The following is a 24,233-nucleotide window of genomic DNA, read 5'->3' as shown; positions in this document are numbered from 1 at the left end:
TTCCTTTTCAAAAAGACTAATGTTAAGTCGAGAGGTTGTCAAGTTACAAAACTCATAACTGAGGAGTATTCTTCACGTAACCTCTACTGCTTTTTAATCTCAGCGATGTCCGCAATTTCTTTAACAATCACTTAACTGGTTCTCGCTCGTTCTCCCTCTAACTGCAATTTTAAACAGAAGTCAAGTTCACGCTTGCATTAATCAGTAGCTGAGTGCGTCTCGATCATTCAACATCCTCAGTTTGGGGTCCTATTATGCTCTTCACCCAGTACCTTTTGTCTCATGTTTAGTGCTTGCTTCAGTGAATCAGTGACGCAGGTGTAATCTCTAGATAGAGCAAATATTGGGAAGTGCACTAGCTCGTGGTAGCTGTTAGCGGTCTTTTTGTGTTCTTAACCCAATCAGAAGAGTTACCCAGCGGCTGAGGTGTAATCCTTAAGCATATATTGGATAACCCCTGGCTAATTGCAGCTATCAACGGTCTTCTCGTGTTCTTCACCTAATATTTTTTGGTCTCATACGGAGTGTTCGCTTGAATGAGTCAGTAGCTGATGTGTGATCTCCAAGTTCAATTTCTGTAATCCCCAGCTCATGGTAGCTGTCAGCGGTCTTCTAATGATCTTCATCCAATACCCTTTGTCTGATCTTTAGTGCTCGCTGGTGTGATTCAGTGGCTGAGGTGTACTCCTTAAGCAAATATTGGGTAACCCCCAGCTCATTGTAACTGTCGGCGGTGCTCTCATGATCTTCACCCAGTACCTTTTGTCTGATGTTAAGAGCTCGCTTGTGTGACTCAGTGGCTGAGGTGTACTCTTTAAGCATATATTGGGTACGCCCAAGGTTATGGTAACTGTCAGCGGCCATCTTGTGATCTTCACCCAATACCTTTCGTCTGATCCTAAGTGCTCGTTTGTGTGACTCAGAGGCTGAGGTATAATCTCTAAGCATATATTGGGTAATACCCAAGTTATGGTGGCTCTGAGCAGTCTTTACATGATTTTCACCCAATACCTTTCGTGTGATGTTTAGTGCTCGCTTGTGTGACTCAATGGCTGAGGTGTAATCCTTAAGCATATATTGGGTAACCCCGAGCTCATTGTAGCTGTCAGCGGTCTTCTCATGATCATCACCTAATACCTTCTGTCTGATGTTTAGTGCTCGCTTGTGTAACTCAGTGGCTGAAGTGTAATTCATAAGCCTATATTGGGTACACCCTAAGTTATGGTAGCTGTCAGCGGTGTTGTCATGATCTTCACCCAATACCTTTTGTCTGATCTTTAGTGCTGCCTTGTGTGACTCAGTAGCTGGGATAAGACCTCTTAGCATATAATGGGTAACCCCTAGTTCATGGTAGCTGTCAGCGGTGTTCTCATGATCTTCACCCAATACCTTTTGTCTGATGTTTAGTGCTCGCCTATGTGACTCAGTGGCTAAGGCATAATTCTTTAGGATATGTTGGGTACACCCCAAGTTATGGTAGCTGTCAGCGGTGTTCTCATGATCTTCACCCAATACCTTTCGTCTGATCTTTAGTGCTCGCTTGTGTGACTCAGTGGCTGAGCAATAATCTCGAAGCATATATTGGGTACGCCCCAGCTCATTGTAGCTGTCAGCGGTGTTCTCGTGATCCTCACCCAATACCTTTTGTCTGATATTTAGTGCTCGATTGTGTGACTCAGTGGCTGAGGCGTACTCCTTAAGCATATATTGGGTACACCCCAAGTTATGGTAGCTATCAGCGGTGTTCTCATGATCTTCACCCAATACCTTTTGTCTGATCTTTAGTGCTCGCATGTGTGACTCTGTGGCTGAGGTATAAGCTCTAAGCAAATATTGCGTAGCCCCTTGGTTATGGTAGCTGTCGGCAGTTTCCTTATGATTTTCACCTAATACTTTTTGTCTGATCTTTAGTGCTCGCTTGTGTGACTGAGTGGCTGAAGTGTACTCCTTAAGCATATATTGGGTAAGCCCAAGCTCATTGAAACTGTCAGCGGTCTTCTCATGATCTTCCCCCAATACCTTTTCTCTGATCTTTAGTGCTCGCTTGTGTAACTGCGTGGCTGAGGTGTACTCCTTAAGCATATAATTAGTAACCCCTAACTCACTGTAGCTGTCGGCGGTATTCTCATGATCTTCACCCAGTACCTTTTGTCTGATGTTTAGTGCTCGCTTGTGTGACTCAGTGGCTGAGGCGTAATTCTTAAGCATATGTTGGGTACACCCCAGGTGATGGTAGCTGTCAGCGGTCTTCTCATGATCATCACCTAATACCTTTTGTCTGATGTTTAGTGCTCGCTTGTGTGACTCAGTGGCTGAGGCGTAATTCTTAAGCATATGTTGGGTACACCCTTGGTGATGGTAGCTGTCAGCAGTTTTTTCATGATCTTCACCCATTAACTTCTGTCTGATCTTTAGTGCTCGCTTGTGTGACTCACTGGCTGGAGCGTAATTCATAAGCATATATTGGTTACATTCCAAGTTATGGTAATTCTCAGCGGTGTTCTCATGATCTTCACCCAATAACTTTTGTCCGATCTTTAGTGCCGCCTTGTGTGATTCAGTGGCTGAGGTATAATCTCTAAGCATATATTGGGTAACCCCCCAGTTATGGTAGCTCTCGGCAGTTTCCTCATGATCTTCACCCAATACCTCTTGTCTGATTTTTAGTGCTCGCTTATGTAACTCTGCGGCTGAGGCGTAATCCTTAAGCATATATTGGGTACGCCCCAGTTCATTGTAGCTGTCAGCAGTGTTCTCATGATTTTCACCCAATACCTTTTGTCTGATATTTAGTGCTCGCTCTTGTGATTCTGTGGCTGAAGTGTAATCCTTAAGCATATATCGGGTAGCTCCTAGCTCATTGTAGCTGTCAGCGGTGTTCTCATGATCTTCTCCTAATACCTTTTGTCTGATGTTTAGTGCTCGCTTGTGTGACTCAGTGGCTGAGGTGTAATTCTTAAGCATATATTGAGCACACCCCAGATTATGGTAGCTGTCAGCGGTGTTCTCATGATCTTCACCCAATATCTTTTGTCTGATGTTCAGTGCTCGCTTGTGCGACTCAGTGGCTAAGGTATAGTCTCGGAGCATATATTGTGTAGCCCCCCAGTTATGGTAGCTCTCAGCACTCTTCTCATGATCTTCGCCCAGTACCTTTTGTCTGATCTTCAGTGCTCGCTTGTGAGACTCGGTGGCTAAAACGTAATCGTTTAGCATATATTGGTTACACCCCAAGTTATGGTAGCTGTCAACAGTGTTCTCATGATCTTCACCCAATATCTTTTGTCTGATTTTTAGTCCTCGCTTGAGTGACTCAGTGGCTGAGGTATAATCTCTGATCATATATTGCGCAGCTCCCCGGTTATGGTAGCTCTCAGCAGTTTCCTGAAGATCTTCACCGAGTACCTTTTGTCTGATCTTTACTGCTCGCTTGTGTGACTCAGTCGCTGAGGTGTAATCACAAAGCATATATTGGGTACGTCCCAGCTCATTGTAGCTGTCAGCGGTGTTCTCATGATCTTCACCCAATACCTTTTGTCTGATGTTAAGAGCTCGCTTGTGTGACTCAGTGGCTGAGGTGTACTCCTTAAGCATATATTGGGTACGCCCTAGGTTATGGTGGCTGTCAGCGGTCATCTTGTGATCTTCACCCAATACCTTTTGTCTGATGTTTAGTGCTCGCTTGTGTGACTCAATGGCTGAAGTATAGTCTCTAAACAGATATTGCGTAATGCCCAAGTTATGGTGGCTCTGGGCGGTCTTTTCATGATCTTCACCCAATACCTTTTGTCTGATATTTAGTGCTCGCTTGTGTGACTCAGTGGCTAAGGTGTTATCCTTCAGCATATATTGGGTAACCCCTAACTCATTGAAGCTATCAGCAGTGTTCTCATGATAGTCACCAAATACCTTTTGCCTAATCCTTAGTGCTCGCTTGTGTGACTCAGTGGCTGAGGTATAATCTCTAAGCATATATTGCGTAACCCCCCAGTTATGGTAGCTCTCAGCAGTATCCTCATGATCTCCACCTAAAACCTTTTCTCTGATCGTTAGTGCTCGTTTGTGTGACTTGGTGGCTGAGGTATAATCTCTAAGCATATATTGGGTAAGCCCTAGCTCACTGTAGCTGGCGGCGGTGTTCTCATGATCTTCACCCAATATATTTTGTCTGATCTTTAGAGCTCCCTTGTGTGACTCAATGGCTGAGGTGTACTCCTTAAGCATAAATTGGGTACGCCCCAGCTCATTGTAGCTGTCAGAGGTGTTCTCATCATCTTCAACTAATACCTTTTGTCTGATCTTTAGTGCTTGCTTGTGTGACTCACTGGCTGAGGTGTACTCCTTAAGTATATATTGGGTACACCCCAGGTTATGGTGGCTGTCAGCGGTCATCTCGTGATCTTCACCTAATACCTTCTGTCTGATGTTTAGTGCTCGCTTGTGTGACTCAGTGGCTAAGGTATAATCTTTCAGCATATATTGGGTAATACCCAAGTTACGGTGGCTCTGAGCTGTCTTCTCATGATCTTCACCCAATAACTTTTGTCGGATGTTTAGTGCCTGCTTGTGTGACTCAGTGGCCAAGGTGTACTCCTTAAGCATATATTGGGTAACCCCTAGCTCATTGTAGCTGTCAGCGGTGTTCTCATCATCTTCACCCAATACCTTTTGCCTGATGTTTAGTGCTCGGTTATGTGACTCAGTGGCTAAGACCCAAATCTTAAGCATATATTGGGTACACCCCAAGTTATGGAAGCTGTCAGCGGTATTCTCATGATCTTCACCCAGTACCTCTTGTCTGATTTTTAGTGCTTGCTTGTGTGACCAAGCGGCTGAAGTGTACTCCTTAAGCATATATTGGGTACGCCCCAGGTTATGATGGCTGTCGGCGGTCATCCTGTGATCTTCACCGAATAGCTTTTGTCTGATCTTTAGTGCTCGCTTGTGTGACTCACTGGCTGAGGTATACTCTCTAAGCATATACTGCGTAGCCCCCTGATTATGGTGGCTGTCAGCAGTTTCCTCGTGATCTTCACCCAATACCTTTCGTCTGATCTTTAGTGCTCGCCTGTGTGAATCAGTGGCTGAGGTATAATTTCTAAGCATATATTGGGTAATACCTAAGTTATGGTGGCTCTGAGCGGTCTTCTCACGATCTTCACCCAATACCTTTTTTCTGATATTTAGTGCTCGCTTGTGTGACTCAATGGCTGAGGTGTACTCCTTAAGCATATATTGGGTAACCCCTAGCTCATAGTAACTATCAGCGGTCTTTTCATGATCTTCTCCCAATACCTTTTGTCTGACGTTTAGTGCTCGCTTGTGTGAATTAGTTGCTAAGGTGTATTCCTTAAGCATATATTGGGTACGCCCCAGCTCATTGTCGCTGTCAGAGGTTTTCTCATCATCTTCACCCAATACCTTTTGTCTGATGTTTAATGCTCGCTTGTGTGACTCAATGGCTGAGGTGTATTCCTTAAGCATAAATTGGGTACGCCCCAACTCATTGTAGCTGTCAGCGGTGTTCTCATCATCTTCACTCAACACCTTTTGTCTGATGTTTAGTGCTCGCTTGTGTGACTCAATGGCTGAGGTGTAATCCTTAAGCATATATTGGGTACGCCCCAACTCATTGTAGCTGTCAGTGGTGTTTTTATGATCTTCACCCAGTACCTTTTGTCTGATCTTTAGTGCTTGCTTGTGTGACTTAGCGGCTGAGGTGTACTCCTTAAGCATATATTGGGTACGCCCCAGGTTATGATGGCTGTCGGCGGTCATCCTGTGATCTTCACCGAATAGCTTTTGTCTGATCTTTAGTGCTCGCTTGTGTGACTCACTGGCTGAGGTATACTCTCTAAGCATATATTGCGTAGCCCCCTGATTATGGTGGCTGTCAGCAGTTTCCTCGTGATCTTCACCCAATACCTTTCGTCTGATCTTTAGTGCTCGCCTGTGTGACTCAGTGGCTGAGGTATAATTTCTAAGCGTATATTGGGTAATACCTAAGTTATGGTGGCTCTGAGCGGTCTTCTCACGATCTTCACCCAATACCTTTTGTCTGATGTTTAGTGCTCGCTTGTGCGACTTAATGGCTGAGGTGTACTCCTTAAGCATATATTGGGTAACCCCTAGCTCATAGTAGCTGTCAGCGGTCTTTTCATGATCTTCTCCCAATACCTTTTGTCTGACGTTTAGTGCTCGCTTGTGTGACTTAGTTGCTAAGGTGTGATCTTTTAGCATATATTGGGTACGCCCCAGCTCATTGTCGCTGTCAGAAGTTTTCTCATGCTCCTCGCCAAATACCTTTTGTCTGATGTTTAGTGCTCGTTTGTGTGACTCAGTGGCTGAGGTGTAATCCTTAAGCATATATTGGGTACGCCCCAACTCATTGTAGCTGTCAGCGGTGTTTTCATCATCTTCACCCAATACCTTTTGTCTGATGTTTAGTGCTCGCTTGTGTGACTCAATGGCTGAGGTGTAATCCTTAAGCATATATTGGGTACGCCCCAACTCAATGTAGCTGTCAGTGGTGTTTTCATGATCTTCACCCAGTACCTTTTGTCTGATCTTTAGTGCTTGCTTGTGTGACTCAGCGGCTGAGGTGTACTCCTTAAGCATATATTGGGTACGCCCCAGGTTATGATGGCTGTCGGCGGTCATCCTGTGATCTTCACCGAATAGCTTTTGTCTGATCTTTAGTGCTCGCTTGTGTGACTCACTGGCTGAGGTACACTCTCTAAGCATATATTGCGTAGCCCCCTGATTATGGTGGCTGTCAGCAGTTTCCTCGTGATCTTCACCCAATACCTTTCGTCTGATCTTTAGTGTTCGCCTGTGTGACTCAGCGGCTAAGGTATAATTTCCTAGCATATATTGGGTAATACCCAAGTTATGGTGGCTCTGAGCGGTCTTCTCACGATCTTCACCCAATACCTTTTGTCTGATGTTTAGTGCTCGCTTGTGCGACTTAATGGCTGAGGTGTACTCCTTAAGCATATATTGGGTAACCCCTAGCTCATAGTAGCTGTCAGCGGTCTTTTCATGATCTTCTCCCAATACCTTTTGTCTGACGTTTAGTGCTCGCTTGTGTGACTTAGTTGCTAAGGTGTAATCTTTAAGCATATATTGGGTACGCCCCAGCTCATTGTCGCTGTCAGAGGTTTTCTCATCATCTTCGCCAAATACCTTTTGTCTGATCTTTAGTGCTCGCTTATGTGACTCAGTGGCTGAGGTGTAATCATTAAGCATATATTGGGTACGCCCCAACTCATTGTAGCTGTCAGCGGTCTTTTCATGATCTTCTCCCAATACCTTTTGTCTGACGTTTAGTGCTCGCTTGTGTGACTTAGTTGCTAAGGTGTAATCTTTAAGCATATATTGGGTACGCCCCAGCTCATTGTCGCTGTCAGAGGTTTTCTCATGATCTTCACCCAGTACCTTTTGTCTGATCTTTAGTGCTTGCTTGTGTGACTTAGCGGCTGAGGTGTACTCCTTAAGCATATATTGGGTACGCCCCAGGTAATGATGGCTGTTGGCGGTCATCCTGTGATCTTCACCGAATAGCTTTTGTCTGATCTTTAGTGCTCGCTTGTGTGACTCACTGGCTGAGGTATACTCTCTAAGCATATATTGCGTAGCCCCCTGATTATGGTGGCTGTCAGCAGTTTCCTCGTGATCTTCACCCAATACCTTTCGTCTGATCTTTAGTGCTCGCCTGTGTGAATCAGTAGCTGAGGTATAATTTCTAAGCATACATTGGGTAATACCCAAGTTATGGTGGCTCTGAGCGGTCTTCTCACGATCTTCACCCAATACCTTTTTTCTGATGTTTAGTGCTCGCTTGTGTGACTCAATGGCTGAGGTGTACTCCTTAAGCATATATTGGGTAACCCCTAGCTCATCGTAGCTGTCAGCGGTCTTTTCATGATCTTCTCCCAATACCTTTTGTCTGACGTTTAGTGCTCGCTTGTGTGCCTTAGTTGCTAGAGTGTAATCTTTAAGCATATATTGGGTACGCCCCAGCTCATTCTCGCTGTCAGAGGTTTTCTCATGCTCCTCGCCCAATACCTTTTGTCTGATCTTTAGTGCTCGCTTGTGTGACTCTATGGCTGAGGTGTAGTCCTTAAGCATAAATTGGGTACGCCCCAAGTCATTGTGGCTGTCAGCGGTGTTCTCATCATCTTCACCCAATACCTTTTGTGTGATGTTTAGTGCTCGCTTGTGTGACTCAATGGCTGAGGCGTAATCCTTAAGCATAAATTGGGTACGCCCCAACTCATTGTAGCTTTCAGCGGTGTTTTCATGATATTCACCGAATACCTTTTGTCTAATGTTGAGTGCTCGCCTGTGTGACTCAGTGGCTGAGGTGTAATCCTTAAGCATATATTGTGTACGCCCCAAGTTATGGTGGCTGTCAGCGGTCATCTTATGATTTTCACCCAATACCTTTCGTCTGATCTTTAGTGCCCGTTTGTGTGACTCAGTGGCTGAGGTATAATCTTTAAGCATGTATTGCGTAGCGCCCTGGTTATGGTAACTCTCACCAGTTTTCTCGTGATCTTCACCCAATACCTTTTGTCTTATCTTAAGTGCTCGCCTGTGTGACTCAGTGGCTGAAGAATAATTTCTAATGATATATTGGGTTATACCAAAATTATGGTGGCTCTGAGCGGTGTTCTCATGATCTTCACCCAATACCTTTTGTCTGATACTTAGTGCTCGCTTGTGTGACTCAATGGCTGAGGTGTACTCCTTAAGTATATATTGGGTAACTCCGAGCTCATTGTAGCTGTCAGCGGTCTTCTCATGATTTTCTCCCAATACCTCCTGTCTGATTTTTAGTGCTACCTTGTGTGACTCAGTGGCTGAGGTGTAATCACTAAGCATATATTGGGTACGCCCCAGCTCAGTGTAGCTGTCAGCGGTTTTCTCATGATCTTCCCCCAATACGTTTTGTCTGATGTTTAGTGCTACCTTGTGTGACTTAGTGGCTGAGGTGTACTCCTTAAGGATATATTGAGTAAGCCCCAACTCATTGTAGCTGTCTGCAGTTTTCTCATGATCTTCACCTAATAACGTTTGCCTGATATTTAGTGCTCGCTTGTGTGACTCAGTGGCTGAGGTGTGGTTCTTTAGCATATATTGTGTACGCCCCAGCTCATGGTAGCTGTCAGCGGTCTTCTCATGATCTTCACCCAATAACTTTTGTTTGATCTTTAGTGCTCGCTTGTGTGACTCAGTGGCTGAGGTGCAATCCTTAAGCATATATTGGGTACGCCCCAGCTTATGGTAGCTGTCAGCAGTCTTCTCATGATCTTCACTTAAAACCTTTTGTCTGATGGTTAATGCCCGCTTGTGCGCCTCAGTGGCTGAGGTGTACTTCGTAAGCATATATTGGGTACACCCCAAGTTATAGTGGCTCTGAGCTGTCTTCTCATGATCTTCACTCAATACCTTTTGTCTGATCTTTAGTGCTTGCTTGTGTGACTCAATGGCTGAGGTGTACTTCTTAAGCGTATATTGGGTAAGCCCTAGCTCATTGTAGCTGTTAGCGGTGTTCTCATGATCTTCACCCAATACTTTTCGCCTGATGTTAAGAGCTCGCTGGTGTGACTCAGAGGCTGACGTGTTTTCCTTAAGCATACATTGGGTACGTCCCAGCTCACTGTAGCTGTCAGCCGTGTTCTCATGATCTTCACCCAATACCTTTTGTCTGATGTTTAGTGCTCGCTTGTGTGACTCAATGGCTGAGGTGTACTCCTTAAGCATATATTGCGTACGCCCCAGCTCATGGTAGCTGTCAGCGCTGTTTTCATGACCTTCACTCAATATCGTTTGTCTGATGTTTAGTGCTCGCTTGTGTGAATCAGTGGCTGAGGTGTACTCCTTAAGCATATATTGGGCACGTCCGAGGTTATGGTGGCTGTCGGCGGTCGTCTTGTGATCTTCACCCAATACCTTTTGTCTGATCTTTAGTGCTCGGTTGTGTGACTCAGTAGCTGAGGTGTAATCCTTAAGCATATATTGGGTACGTCCCAGCTCATAGTAGCTGTCAGCGGTCTTCTCATGATCTTCACTCAAAACCTTTTGTCTGATGTTTAGTGCTCGCTTGTGTGACTCAGTGGCTGAGGTGTACTTCAAAAGCATATATTGGGTACGCCCCAAATGATGGTGGCTGTCAGCGGTTATCTTGTGATCTTCACCCAATACCTTTTGTCTGATGTTTAGTGTTCGCTTGTGTGACTCAGAGGCTGAGGCGTAATTCTTTAGCAAATGTTGGGTACACCCTAAGTTATGGTAGCTGTCAGCGGTCTTCTCATGATCTTCACCCAATACCCTTTGTCTGATCTTTAGTGCTCGCTTGTGTGACTCGATGGCTGGGGTGTACTCCTTAAGCGTATATTGGGTAAGCCCTAGCTCATTGTAGCTGTCAGCGGTCTTCTCATGATTTTCTCCCAATACTTTTCGTCTGATGTTAAGTGCTTGCTTGTGTGACTCAGAGGCTGACGCGTTATCCTTAAGCATACATTGGGCAACCCCTAGCTCACTGTAGCTGTCAGCGGTGTTCTCATGACCTTCACCCAATACTTTTTGTCTGATGTTTAGTGCTCGCTTGTGTGACTCAGTGGCAGAGGTGTACTCCTTAAGCATATATTGGGTACGTCCCACCTCATGGTAGCTGTCAGCGGTGTTCTCATGACCTTCACCCAATATCTTTTGTCTGATGTTTAGTGCTCGCTTGTGTGACTCAGTGGCAGAGGTGTACTCCTTAAGCATATATTGGGTACGTCCCACCTCACGGTAGCTGTCAGCGGTGTTCTCATGATCTTCACCTAGTATCTTTTTTCTGATATTTAGTGCTTGCTTGTGCGACTCAGCGGCTGAGGCGTACTCCTTAAGCATATATTGGGTACGCCCCAGATTATGATGGCTGTCGGCGGTTATTTTGTGATCTTCACCCAATAGCTTTTGTGAAATATTTAGTGCTAGCTTATGTGACTCAGTGGCTGAGGTGTACTCCTTAAGCATATATTGGGTACGCCCTAGCTCATTGTAGCTGTCAGCTGTCTTCTCATGATCTTCACCCAATACCTTTTGTCTGATCTTTAGTGCTTGCTTGTGTGACTCAGAGGCTGAGGCGTAATTCTTAAGCATATATTGGGTACACGCTAAGTTATGGTAGCTGTCAGCGGTCTTCTCATGACCTTCACCTAATACCTTTTGTCTGATATTTAGTGCTCGCTCGTGTGATTCAGAGGCTGAGGTGTAATCTCTAAGCATATTTTGGGTAATAGCCAAGTTATGGTGGCTCTGAGCGGTCTTTTCATGATCTTTATCCAATACCTTCTGTCGTATATTTAGTGCTCGCGTGTGTGACTCAGTGGCTGAGGTGTAATCTCCAAGCATATATTGGGTAACCCCTAGCTCATTGTAGCTGTCAGCAGTGTTCTCATGATCTTCACCCAATACCTTTTGTCTGATCTTTAGTGCTCGCTTGTGTGACTCAGTGGCTGAGGTGTAATCTCCAAGCATATATAGGGTAACCCCTAGCTCATTGTAGCTGTTAGCGGCGTTCTCGTGATCTTCACCTAGCACTTTTTGCCTGATGTTGAGTGCTCGCTTGTGTGACTCAGTGGCTGAGGTGCAATCCTTAAGCATGTGTTGGGTACGCCCCAGTTCATTGTAGCTGTCAGCTGTCTTCTCATGATCTTCACCCAATACCTTTTGTCTGATCTTTAGTGCTTGCTTGTGTGACTCACTTGCTGAGGTGTACTCCTTAAGCATATATTGGGTACGCCCCAGGTTATGGTGGCTGTCAGCGGTCGTCTTGTGATCTTCGCTCAATACTTTTTGTCTGATCCTTAGTGCTCGTTTGTGTGACTCAGCGGCTGAGGTATAATCTCTAAGCATATATTGGGTAATACCCAAGTTATGGTGGCTCTGAGCGGTCTTCTCATGATCCTCACCCAATACCTTTTGTCGGATGTTTAGTGCTCGCTTGTATGACTCAATGGCTGAGGTGTAATCCTTAATCATATATTGGGTAACCCCTAGCTCATCGTAGCTGTCAGCGCTGTTCTCATGATCTTTACCCAATACCGTTTGTCTGATGTTTAGTGCTTGCTTGTGTGACTCAGTGGCTGAGGTGTTATCTTTAAGCATATATTGGGTAAGCTCTCCCTCTTTTGTGGCTGCAATCACAACGGTTTAATTAATCTTTGATAAAACATAGCAGATTGGAGGCCTCTTTGTTTGTTTTATTTCTACAGATTTAAAAATTCAACCTCTGGCACAATTCAATCAACCCCTGCGTTATTCAGCAGAAAAAATGAATATGAAATCCGGAAGATCTATTTTCACAGGTCAGCCTCGTTTTCGGACTGATAGACGGCATTGAAATGAATGAATTAAGTCTAGCAGTATTTCTACCTCAGAAAAATATAATTATATAAAATATTGAGAGATGAAATTTGAGTAGTTTTCCATGCAGCCTATTTTTGCCTCGTCACGTAATTAGTTTTTTCAGAGAGAACGCATTGTGTGTCGATTACTTACAAGACTATTCAACGACTGTGAAGGACACTAAATCGTCAGTAGCGCTAAAAGAAAGGTACTAAGCATCACCAAATCACTCGGTGAAACCCGATGAATGCGCGGTTCAAGTTCTGGTCAAATCAGAATCACAAAACATTTCGTTTTAATTTGCTTTTCACCTGAACTTTGCGGCTCCTTTAGAATTTCTTTTATCTCTTGGCTAAACTCGTTCATCTTCTTAACGATTGCCTCTTTCAGGTTCTCAGTGTCATCTTTGTGCGATTCCTGTAGACGATGTAGTTCTACTTTAACACATTCTCTGACAGTTCTGCTTTCAATTTGAAGCTCGGCAAACTTAGTTTCAATCGTGCCTTGGGTAGTGGCATTTGCAGACTCGATTGTCTTCTTTAGCCCTTCAATACCTTCCTTCTGAGATTTTTGTAAGAGATGCAAGTCATCAATAACTTCTTCTTCGAGGAATTCGTTTCTTTTTAGAAGCTCTTTTCTGGCAGCATCTTCTAACTTCCGAACTTTCTCGGTGGGAAAGTCAGATTCAGTCAAACTTCCAACAGCGTCAATAGGTTTAGTATCAACTCCAAGGGCTTTAATCGCGTCTTTAGCGAGTTGAACGTACCGATCAAACACTATTTTGTCCAATTCGGATTTATTTAAATGACAGAGCGAATTTCTCAACAAACGAAGCTGATCGATCGCCAGTGCAAAGGTTTCTGCGTCATCTCCAGTCGGACTAACTACAGAAGAATGGAAAATACCGCGTGGTAATTTACGGGACCTCAAGTACAAATCATGAAGTATCCTGTGATGGCCTTTGCTATCTGGCAAAGCAAAGGACCGCGCATAGATGGTGGCCTGGAACAAGACTGTGCAATCCCATTCATCATAGGAAAGATGTGTAGGGACTTTGGATGCTCCACCTTCAGTACTTAAGAACAAGTTACGTACAGCATTAGAGTCATCCCAAGACTGAAAACCAGGAAGTGACGCAAAGGTGTTGTTCCACATCTGTTTAAAAGTTTGTCGTAGAGCTTTAGGAATTTCATTCAGTACGATGCAAGCAAACTTGAAATAATTCAACTGTTCATTCGTAAATGGTTGTAAGGCCATTCTACTCAACGACCGGGTGTCGCGGAATCTGAGAAATAACCAAACAAACAAACAAATTAAAATAGCTGAAAGTTATTTCCACGGATGGGTTCTCTCAGCAAACGTTTCTTTTCGATTTGTGAAAGAAGGGTCATTTTTAATCAACGCCTTTCGTTAATAATTACTGTCCGTTCATCATAGTTACTTTTAGTTCGTTTTTCGGATAGATCTATCATTGAGTAGGGTTGCAGGATAGCTAAGGACGAAACGAAACCAATCAAAAGAAGTTCTGTAATGCAAGATGCTCCAGAATTCAGTAAGAAATAAATTTGGTCATAAAGCACAAATCATGGTGAATTTCAATATCACGCATATGTTGGAAAACGACATCATGCTTCGACCAAAATACGCTATTGTAATGCATTAAGAGAGAGTATTTATAAAAGCGGTCCGGTCGATCTAGCTTGAAGCATTGGAGGTTGATTTTACGAAAAATGTCGCGCCCTTTATAAAAAAAAACACCAAAACCGGTTAAACTGAAGCCTTTTCAGCTACGAGAGTGATTTTTATAACGGTTCAGCGCGAAAGAAGGCCGTGCTGACCATTTAACTAATCCCATATTGTATTGTTTGATCATGCACGCGAAAACAGCTCCAATATAAAATTTATTTCTGTAAAAGTACAGCGAGCTATTTCAATTAAACTGGCTCATTTGGAAAGAAGACAGCTTATATAATATCCTCACGGAAGAAAACCTTGCGGTATCTCGCTACTAAAAAAAATTTATAGCGCTATGAAACTGCCAGATTTTCAAAATAACCAAGTTTATACCTCCATTTTGACAGACCGGTCGGAATAAATTTTTCCAGTACCACCGGTTGCAAACAAGCCTGAAACAACGAAAAAGACAGCAAAAAACTATGTAAAAATCCCTGAAGGCCATCTAGAAGCGACCAAAGCGTTCTTGAACGCTTACCTTGTCGGTACATTGTGAGAGTTCAAGGTAATAACATCTCTTCCAAGAACGCGTCTGTTTTCACCGCGGTGCTCAGGGTACGGACAAGTTAGCTTACTTCTCCAAAACTTTCCCAGTAAGTGGCGATGCCTGTAGCAAATCCACATTTTTTCAACATTTTCCCGGGGCAAATTGAACAGGCCAGCCCTTGCAAGTATAAGCTCCCATTCTCTAAGCCTTTCTTTGAGAAGATGGCAGCTTATCAAATGGTTTTCAATTTTATCATCACATTCCTCCAACCGAACTACACCACTCGCGCCGCGCTACGGACCACATTTTTCACCGTCCGTGCTTTTTAAAAAGCAGGCTCCAGCCATAACAAGCTCTTCAAATGTACAACGAGGTATGAGAAAATTATAACTTTGTTTCAGCTTGCAACGCCAATTAGTTTCGATTACGCACTGATTTGCAAGTAAGAAACATAAACAAGGTGGTTTTTTTGCAAGTAGTGGAAAAATTTAGCAGGCACTGAGTCTCACATTTGACTCTACGTACATTAAAAAAAACGATAACCAAAAACTTGCTCATATAAATTAAAAGATTCGCTCTATTAAACAGTTTTTCAACATTTACTTAGATTGCGGTATCCCCTCCTGTAACAAAAACAACGTTTTAATAGCTAAAAAAAAAGAGTAGAAATAGATATTATTAGATATTAGAACAAAATCCATAATATTTCGCTGTGCACAGAAAACGTATCAAATTTTTTCACTTAACGTCCCAGTTCACTCCCCGCTCCCGCTCCTCTCTTCGCCCCCCGCCATATTTCATCAGGGCCCACGTGAGCCTCAATTACAAGAGTCTGATCAGCGGTTGTCTTAAAGAAGTAAACATCATTTGTTCCGAACTTCGTAGCAGGAAAATTGACCCTATGCAGAACGAAAAGAGACTGGGAGCGATCAACTTGAAAACGAGGCTAGTTGGGCCTTGTTTACTGGTCAGCATTAGATTCCATCCACCAAAACCACCTCGGTCGAGAGGGACTGAGATGGAATATTTAATGACTTGCAAAACATAACCGAAGATTCTCGGAAATCCGCAAGTGATGTAGCCGAACATTCGAAGCTGTAAATCCCATGATTCTTGAGGAACAAACAGAAACAGCACAGCGAGAATTTTAAGTCGCGAACCATTGCTTGATGGTAGACATGCAGATAATTTAGGATACGTCAATTCTGTTGATGAGGCGCATAAACTTATTGCGGAATTTGAGACAGGATTGACGACGAAGTTTTCTTTCTCTAAAGCTGTCAAAGGTTTCCGGAACACCGGTGTATATATATATATATTGATACAGCTCTTTGGCATTACAAAGCATTGCTATCGCTATTTTGCATTCTCACTAGTTTACCTAGTTCAAGTCCTCTGGCATGGCTTGGATGATACCACAATTGTGGAATCATTCGGGTTAACTTAATGCTTACACCTCCTTCCTCGGACAGAAGTCACAAAATACTCGGGGAAGATGCATGAGATATTTAAGGAGCAAAAATTCGTTTGTTACTGGTGTGCCTTTCCTAATTTTGGGAAGGAAAGTGTTCAATTGCCAGCACGGCAAAGATAGAACAGCTGGAGAGAAAAGGAAACGAAAATATGCTGAAGAAGTACTGTATATAATAATGTCTTTTTATCCTCAACCTTTGTGTTACTGTCAACTATGGCTTGCTAATTCGAAAGGTCAAATACATGAATGGGTCATATGACATTGATCTCAGAATACTTTTATGACAAACGTGATAACAGTTCAATCTTGGCTAAATTGAAGATGGTTAGAAGTTAACAATTATAAGAACTTTTCACTAACATATGCTGCTGACAAAGGAGAAAATATATGCAATTCTGCATTTTTTGCTTTCTATCAAGCAATCATATATTGGCTCCTTATCACACTATGACACTTCCGTTTTGTCACATTCCAAAAAATAACTTGAGAAATACACTGTCACTCATCTTACACTGTTATATTTACCTATTACAGAAGGCTGGAAACAAAGATTTTGTTTTCAAGAAAATAAGATTTCTTGTCCAAGACACAAGGAAGTTTGACTGCAAAACACAGATAAAAATGCGAGAAATTTTATTTTTTTCAGAGAACAAGGTAGTTCTACTCATGTATAAACAGAACAAATCTGGTTTAATAAATCAGATATGCGGCATGACTCCTTTTCTTCCATCCCCACTCAAAACAAGCAAACACACCTATAGAGGGTCCAGTCTGGTCTGCAAATGAAAAGGAGGAAGGTGATCACTGCAAAATTAAGCATTAGGGTTCTTATTTATAACATATTGATTATTGTATACTGATATCAAGAAATTAAGGTTGCAAGTAGCAGCCAGCTGAGTTATAGTTTGAGTTTTATGAAGTCCATTACTTTGTTAAATTTAGAGTAACCTTGACTTGAGAGAGGAAAATTGAGGAGCTGTAATATACTTATCATCAATTAGGGACCACAAAGAAAAATTTATTTATAGAGACTTTTGAAGGAGAGGGGTAAGACTTGTGACAAGCTGGCAGACATATACTAGATAAACTTTACTGCTAAATGGGTTACAATATAAAGTGCTCAGTATTTGGATCAGCTATGGCTCAACTTAAACTTTGCTTTAGCTTCAAGTTTAATCCTTTGTGGTTTCCTTTCTCTGTGTTTGTTTTTCAAGTTATGTACACAAAAGAACACAAAAATGACAAGGAATACTTTTGAATATTAAGAGGCTGGAATAAGCAAGAAACCAAAACTGAATTTTAAACAGTACAAAGTTAATTTGACCTTCCAATGTTATTTAATTTTAACCATTAATAGAATTTGCTATTTAAATTTATCCCCTCCATTTTTCTGGATATTGTGAGCAAAAACAAACAATTATCACAAAATGCATGGTATACAATGGTTTGATTCACCAATGTGGCAAAGGCCTTTCACTGTCTATTCATAAAAAGGGAAATAATTTGTAAAATGTAAGACATTCTGCATCTTGAGTGTATACTTATTCATCCATGTGAAATTAAAGGATACTTGAAATAAATGTGAAAGATTTATAGGATTTTCAGACCCCTGATAACAATTTTTGATGTGCTGATTTGTTGTACTTAAAGGTTATGATTTTAGCAGAAATAGTGGAAGAAATTTCTGGACCTGGGATTTTGTTGCAAATGTCTGTTTAAGTCAGTTAAAAACTCTCCTGTTTCAAGATTACATGATTGCCACACCAGAACCTTTTGCATTCTATATTGTGCACCATGTTATGATTATGGTTTCAGTAATAAAAGGTGCTGACTCAAGAACTTTGCAAAATATCTCTACATACAAAGAAATAGATTGTGGTTATGTACTCCAAATAGCAGGTCACATCAGTCTTTTGTAAGGAAGTAGCAGAAGTTGCTATGGTGGTTTTGGTGGATGGAGAGAAACATCCACCAAAACCACTTTATCCTATGTGTTATGAGTTATGATAATCATTAAGAACGTTTGGTCGGTCAGCAATTGTGCACCATAAAAAATAATTAGCCAGAGCACTAACTGCTAATTATTGGTATAAATCTTTTGTCTCCCTGAACATCTAATAGTGGCTATAGATAAAATTTAAAAAATATATTGTTGATGGTTTTGGTCAAAGTTTTGGTGGATGTTCCCTAATGACATCCACCAAAACTACGTAACATCTGGGCACCTTTTAAATACGTGAAATATCTGTATAAAATTGCGTAAAATGTTTTATAATACTACAATCGAACAATAAATTAATACTTACCATTTCTTGAGTAAAAAGTTTTGACGCAATTTCCCAAACAAATAATACACTTAAGTCATCGGGATAAGTCGGCATGTTGTCGTAGCTTCGTAATTTTCATTTAGTATAACAAGTCATGAGTTGTCCATCATTCCATCTCAGTCCCTCTCGACCAAGGTGGTTTTGGTGGATGGAATCTAATGCTGACCATCTAATGCTGACCGCGCCCTTCACATCAGGCGGCCATTTTTATTTACCAGGCCCAACTAGCCTCGTTTTCAACTTGATCGTTCCCAGTCTCTTTTCGTTCTGCATACGGTCAATAGTCTGGGTAAACTAATTTGCTAACATGCCACGGGAAACTAAACAGGAAATCCCGTTACTTCTTCATTTGTAGCCGTTTCACATCCAAGGTTGAGTGGAAGTAACCTCTCGTTCTTGTGGAATCGAAGAGCGAACTTCGATAAAGATCTTAAACGACGCGGTGAAATCTCACAATGTACTGGCAAGGTAAGCATTCAAGAACGCTTTGATCGCCTCTAGATGGCCTTTAAGGATTTTTACATAGTTTTTGCTGTCTTTTTTGTTGTTTCAGGCTTGTTTGCAACCGGTGGTACTGGAAAAATTTATTCCGACCAGTCTGACAAAATGGAGGTAAAAACTTGGTTATTTTGAAAATCTGGCAGTTTCACATCGCTATAATTTTTTTTAGTAGCGAGATACCGCAAGGTTTTCTTCCGTGAGGATATTATATAAGCTGTCTTCTTTCCAAATGAGCCAGTTTAATTGAAATAGCTCGCTGTACTTTTACAGAAATAAATTTTGTATTTGAGCCGTTTTCGCGTGCATGATCAAACAGTACAATATGAGGTTAGTTAAATGGTCGGCACGGCCTTCTTTCGCGCTGAACCGTCATAAAAATCATTCTGGTAGCTCAAAAGGACTCAGTTTAACAGGTTTTGGTGTTTTTTTTTTTATAAAGAGCGCGACATTTTTCGTAAAATCAACCTCCAATGTTACCTTAAATTTGAGCCTCGATACGGTTCGCCACGAGTGTTCGCTGAGGTGATCAGAAAATCTCTCATAACTCGATAAATTTAAAATATCCCATCAAGCGGATTGTGGCTTTAGTAGAAGGACATGAAAGTCTTTCAATGTACAGATCGGCCGGACCGCTTTTATGGATACTCTCTCTTAAGTTTGCAAAGGCAAGGTCACCTGATTTTTAGTTGTTCAAAGGAAAAAAATTGCAATTTTTTTTTGCTTATTTGTTGGTTTTCTTGCTTTCTTAATTTCTTAGTTTGTTCTTACTTCAAGTGCGGCTGTGGACCATTAAATACAATACACGAATGGTAAATGTAGTCATTTCCTTATTTGATAGGCAGGTCGGTAACTTTTTGGAAGCTTTCAAAGCAATCTCACGAAGTGGCAAAGGAAAAAACTCAGGATTTACTTCTATTGTCTTCCTCTTCAAATGTCAGTTTTATCTTAAAAAAAAAAAAAACACCTTATTAAGTTTACACAGGTTATTAATTTATGCTGTATTCCCAGACTACTATGGGGAAAAGCGTTTATTATTTTGTGTTGAGCGGCTATTTTTACTTAGATCTCTCTGTGACTTTTGAGAAGCTTTCGAGCAATCTTAACGAAGTGACACCGCAAATTCACCACAGTTCTTTCACTCGACTTTACCTTTCCGACGCGACAATGATTAATACCCTTCCATCTTAAATACTTATTTTCCGCCTAGCCACTCAGCGAGGTTGAATCGCATTTTTATTAAAATAGCATGATCAAATATTTTAACACCTCTCGTATTGTATTTACTAGGAGTTCTTTTGAAAAACGAGGGACCTCTTGCATCAATTTTTGACTAGATAACACAATTTAGAACTTAATCCAGGCTGAACAGTACTTCCGATCTGTAGTCTTGTTCCCTCGCAGCCTTGCTGTCAAATTTTTTCCGCTCAGGCCGAGGCGCACTTGGCTGACTAAATTTGTTTTGCTCCACCAAAATCTCGACAAAATTTGTCTCCGCCAAATTTTCTGTTTGTTAATCGCGGACGCATGAAAACAGAAAATTATTTGTTAAAAACACAAAATATCAATTATGGATATTCAAATTTAGCAGAACTTAGTCTGGGGATTCAGCCTAAACGCATTCTTGGGAGCCATAATAGTTGTATCCGGTGTATCCAGAGTGCTGATCGTCATGAAGTATCCCGAGGTACAAATCTTTAACCCTCACCGTTTGCTTGCCGCGTAAAAATCAAATATTTTGGCAGCGGCCTTTAGCCTAAAAGACTCGCATTTAAAAAGGGAGATCAAATTTTCTTGATTGGCCACAGGCAGTCCAGGCTCCAGCTGCGAGATGACCATCTTGCGTAATCGCAGGCAGCCCAAGCTCCAGCTGTGAGATGACCATCTTGCATAATCACAGGTGGCCCAAGCTCTTACATTTTCACCATGACGCTTATTACGCCACAGGCCACCCAAGCTCCAGCTGTGAGAAATAAAGCGGAGTCATGGCGAAATTATAAGAGTTTGTATGGGAATATTTACGACCGCTCTTAGGAATCAAAAATACAGTCAAATTCTCAATGAAAATAACTCACCTTACTTCCACGGTGCATCGCTTGCTATTTGACCGCTTACTATGTTGTAAAGAACCCATTTTAGCGAGTTATCCATTTCAAAGTTCAAAATGACCGAGCGGCCAGAAATCCAACGCGGAATCTAAGCACATATACTGTAGTTTCACTTCAATTCACTAAAAACTCAATCTCCCGTGTGAAACCGACGCTACGCCGCAGTTTGCTTCAAAAATTTCCAGTTTAAGGCATAGAGTAAAATATGGACTGGACTATTTGTTGGACCTTTTTTTTTTTACCATTCTATAGGGGGGAAGCACACAATTAGTACTGAGGGAGGGGTGGGATGCAGCCTATCAGTACTGAGGGAGGGGTGGGAGGCAGAGTGTTATCACTCAGGGAGGGGTGAGAGACGGACTATTACTACGCAGGGAGAGGTGGGAGGCAGTTGTAATAGTAAACACTTCTGGTTAATAGAGTTTTTACTCGATCGTACAAATCATTTTAATCGGTTTTTCGCCTGACTTTTTGTGCGTGTGCCTGTCGACTTGTGCCGGTGCTAAATGATACTCACAGTATATGTGCTTGGATTCTGCGCTGGATTTATGGCCGCCCGTCGGCAAAACGTAATCATGCTAACCCATGAGTATCATTAAAGATTGAGAAGAAAAAAAGAAGATTGAGTTTTTAGTGAATTGAAACGAAACTACAGTGTATGTGCTTGGATTCTGCGTTGGAATTATGGCCGCCCGGTCATTTTGAACTTGAATGTTTGGTGTCTCGGATCGGGCGTTCGGAAATGGAGTGTTCAGCCTTAGGGTTTTCTTATGTACGTAGTAAACCTAAAAATGGATAACTCACCCAAATGGGTTCTTTATAACATAGTAAGCGGTCAGATAGCAAGCGATGCACCGTGGAAGTAAGGTGAGGTAATTTTTATTAAGAATTTGACTGATTTATATTCCTAAGAGCGGTAATAAATATTCCCATACAAACTCTTATAATTTCACCATGACTCCGCTTATTTCGCATGATGATCATCTCACAGCTGGAGCTTGGGCCACCCGTGGCGTTATAAGCGTCATGGCGAAAATGTAAGAGTTTGTATGCTTGTATTTACGACCGCTCCTAAGAAGTTAAATTACAGTCAAATTTTCAATTACTTCTACAGTGCATTGCTTGTTGTCTAAAAGCTTACTTTGTTGAGGCCAATAACATTATAGCGAGTTAGCCATTTCTAGGTTTCCTTCTCCGAACACAGGCAGATCACACCATGTGTTCGTGGTTAATAATTGTTGACAAGAGATTAACAAAATCTTTGAGGAGGAAGGAAGGTTACGAATAAAGCTCTGAAAATTGCATATGTAAATTTCAGCTCGGTCTGAATATCTCAAGAAAGCTAAATAAAATGTTATTCGACGCATTTGTGGTATTTTTTTTTTGCCTTCATGGCCCGTTTGAAACAAATATGTGCCTATTGCACCCGGGCCCTTACCATATCGAGCTAATTCAGCCAACAAATCCTCGAATCATTCTAGTAATGTTGTGATTCCGCTTAACCACGCGGCGAGACTGTATAGCATTTTAAATAATACATATTTAATTTCCCCCGGTGTCATGTTTATTAAACACAGGCAGACAACCCTGTGGGTTTGATGCCGCGTGACGTCAGTTATTTCATACGCCATTTGAACTCTTACATTGTTTGTAATTTGCAATGGTCGATCTCGGCAAGACGCAAGTGATCTCGAGAATTGTTTCATAAATTCCGAAAATCGTAACATTTCATCCCCAAAATCCGCTTAATGACAGTCAGTTTGTACCGTCTTTCGACCGGCAGGGTCGGGTGAAATCTGAACTCAGTTAGTGATTAACTGAATTTTAATACGGTCAATCGAAGGCTTATGATCGACCTCTTCTGTCCACATCATGTGTCGACGGCAGATGATAAGCGAATGTCGGAAATCGAGCAGGCTTATGAGGTGGTTAGAGGTGGACAATTGCACTGATTTTTGGCTTAGCTCTTACACGTTCATCGACTTTAAACGTGCCCGAAGCTGGGAGGTGAGCGGCATTTGGAAGCGGAAGAAATTCGGCGAAGTTCTGGAGGCTTTCGGCCCAGACGGTCCTGGAAGTTGCACACCTTGTGTTTTTCCTTTGCCTTCGGAGGGGCATCAGTGCAAAGTGGGAAATTAACCGTCCTAAAACCCCGCAAAATCACTCGAGACAACACAGAAAAACGAAGCTAAGTGAACTTTATTAATCTGACTGTCATTAAGCGGATTTTGGGAATGAAATGTTACGATTTGCCGAATCTGTGAAACATTTCACGGGATCACTTGCGCCTGGCCGAGATCAACCGTTGCAAATTACAAACAATATAAGAGTTAAAATAGCGTATCAAATAAGTGACGTCACGCGGCCTCAAACCCACAGGGTTGTCTGCTTGTGGTTAAAAATGTCCTTTGTGAACAATTTATCGAATGCACGTATTTCAATGTTATGTTTTATACGTGCATGCTACTTGAAATAAATAAAAAAGCCAGTATGTTGCATATAAGTTAAACATCTTCCGCTTCTTCGTCTTTTCTATATTGAACATACATGTGCCTTGTGCATCATCGATATATACACATAATACACGCAGATATTTTGAGAGTTTCGAAATATTTTTCCTAGCCTCGGATGGGGCGAGGAAAAATACGAGCAATGAAGAAAATATTTCGTATCGTATTTTATTTTAATCGAATAAGGTGTATGTATCTAACATGTGTTGGGAAAATTGGAAGGTCCTATCGTTTCAGCTTTACCAACCATCTTTTATTTTCATGATTATAGCTTTGGTTCTATCAGACATAATTAACTTATACACGACATCTTTTCTTTCGCTTAGCTTTTGCGTACGCGTATGAAATTTAACATCGAAATACGCGCTTTCGACACTTGATCCACAAAAGACCTTCATATTGGGCTGTTTTAAGCCAACGAAGAACAATTTCTCAAATCATTCCAATAATATTATGATTCCGCTCAGCCACGCGGCAGGATTGTGTAGCATTTAAAGTAATACAGCTTGATCAGATATTTTCACATACCTCTCGTATTGCAGTTACTTTGAATTCTTTTGAAAAACGAAGAGTCTTGTATATCATCGATTAGATGGCGCAATTTAGAACTTCAGCCAAGCTGAATGGTACTTTCGATCTATATTCTTGTTCCTTTGTACCTGTGCTGTCTAATTATGTCCGCTCATTAACTCT

At 41.8% G+C, this 24,233-nt stretch overlaps 1 protein-coding gene across 1 annotated transcript; it reads right to left on the bottom strand.

The window, feature by feature from the left end:
- Nucleotides 1–24,233, bottom strand: LOC149035028 (uncharacterized). The gene is made up of 3 exons (XM_089192456.1): nucleotides 24,069–24,233; nucleotides 12,714–13,687; nucleotides 1–12,191 (listed from the first exon to the last, which is right to left on the bottom strand). Exons 2-3 carry the CDS (start codon nucleotides 13,657–13,659, stop codon nucleotides 613–615), a joined length of 12,525 nt encoding a protein of 4,174 aa, XP_089048582.1. The 5' UTR covers nucleotides 13,660–13,687; nucleotides 24,069–24,233; the 3' UTR covers nucleotides 1–612.

This window comes from Pocillopora damicornis, chromosome 13 (assembly GCF_964200805.1).
Source record: "Pocillopora damicornis chromosome 13, jaPocDami1.2, whole genome shotgun sequence".
Taxonomy (NCBI): domain Eukaryota; kingdom Metazoa; phylum Cnidaria; class Anthozoa; order Scleractinia; family Pocilloporidae; genus Pocillopora; species Pocillopora damicornis.
This window is presented reverse-complemented; position numbering and strand designations above follow the sequence as displayed.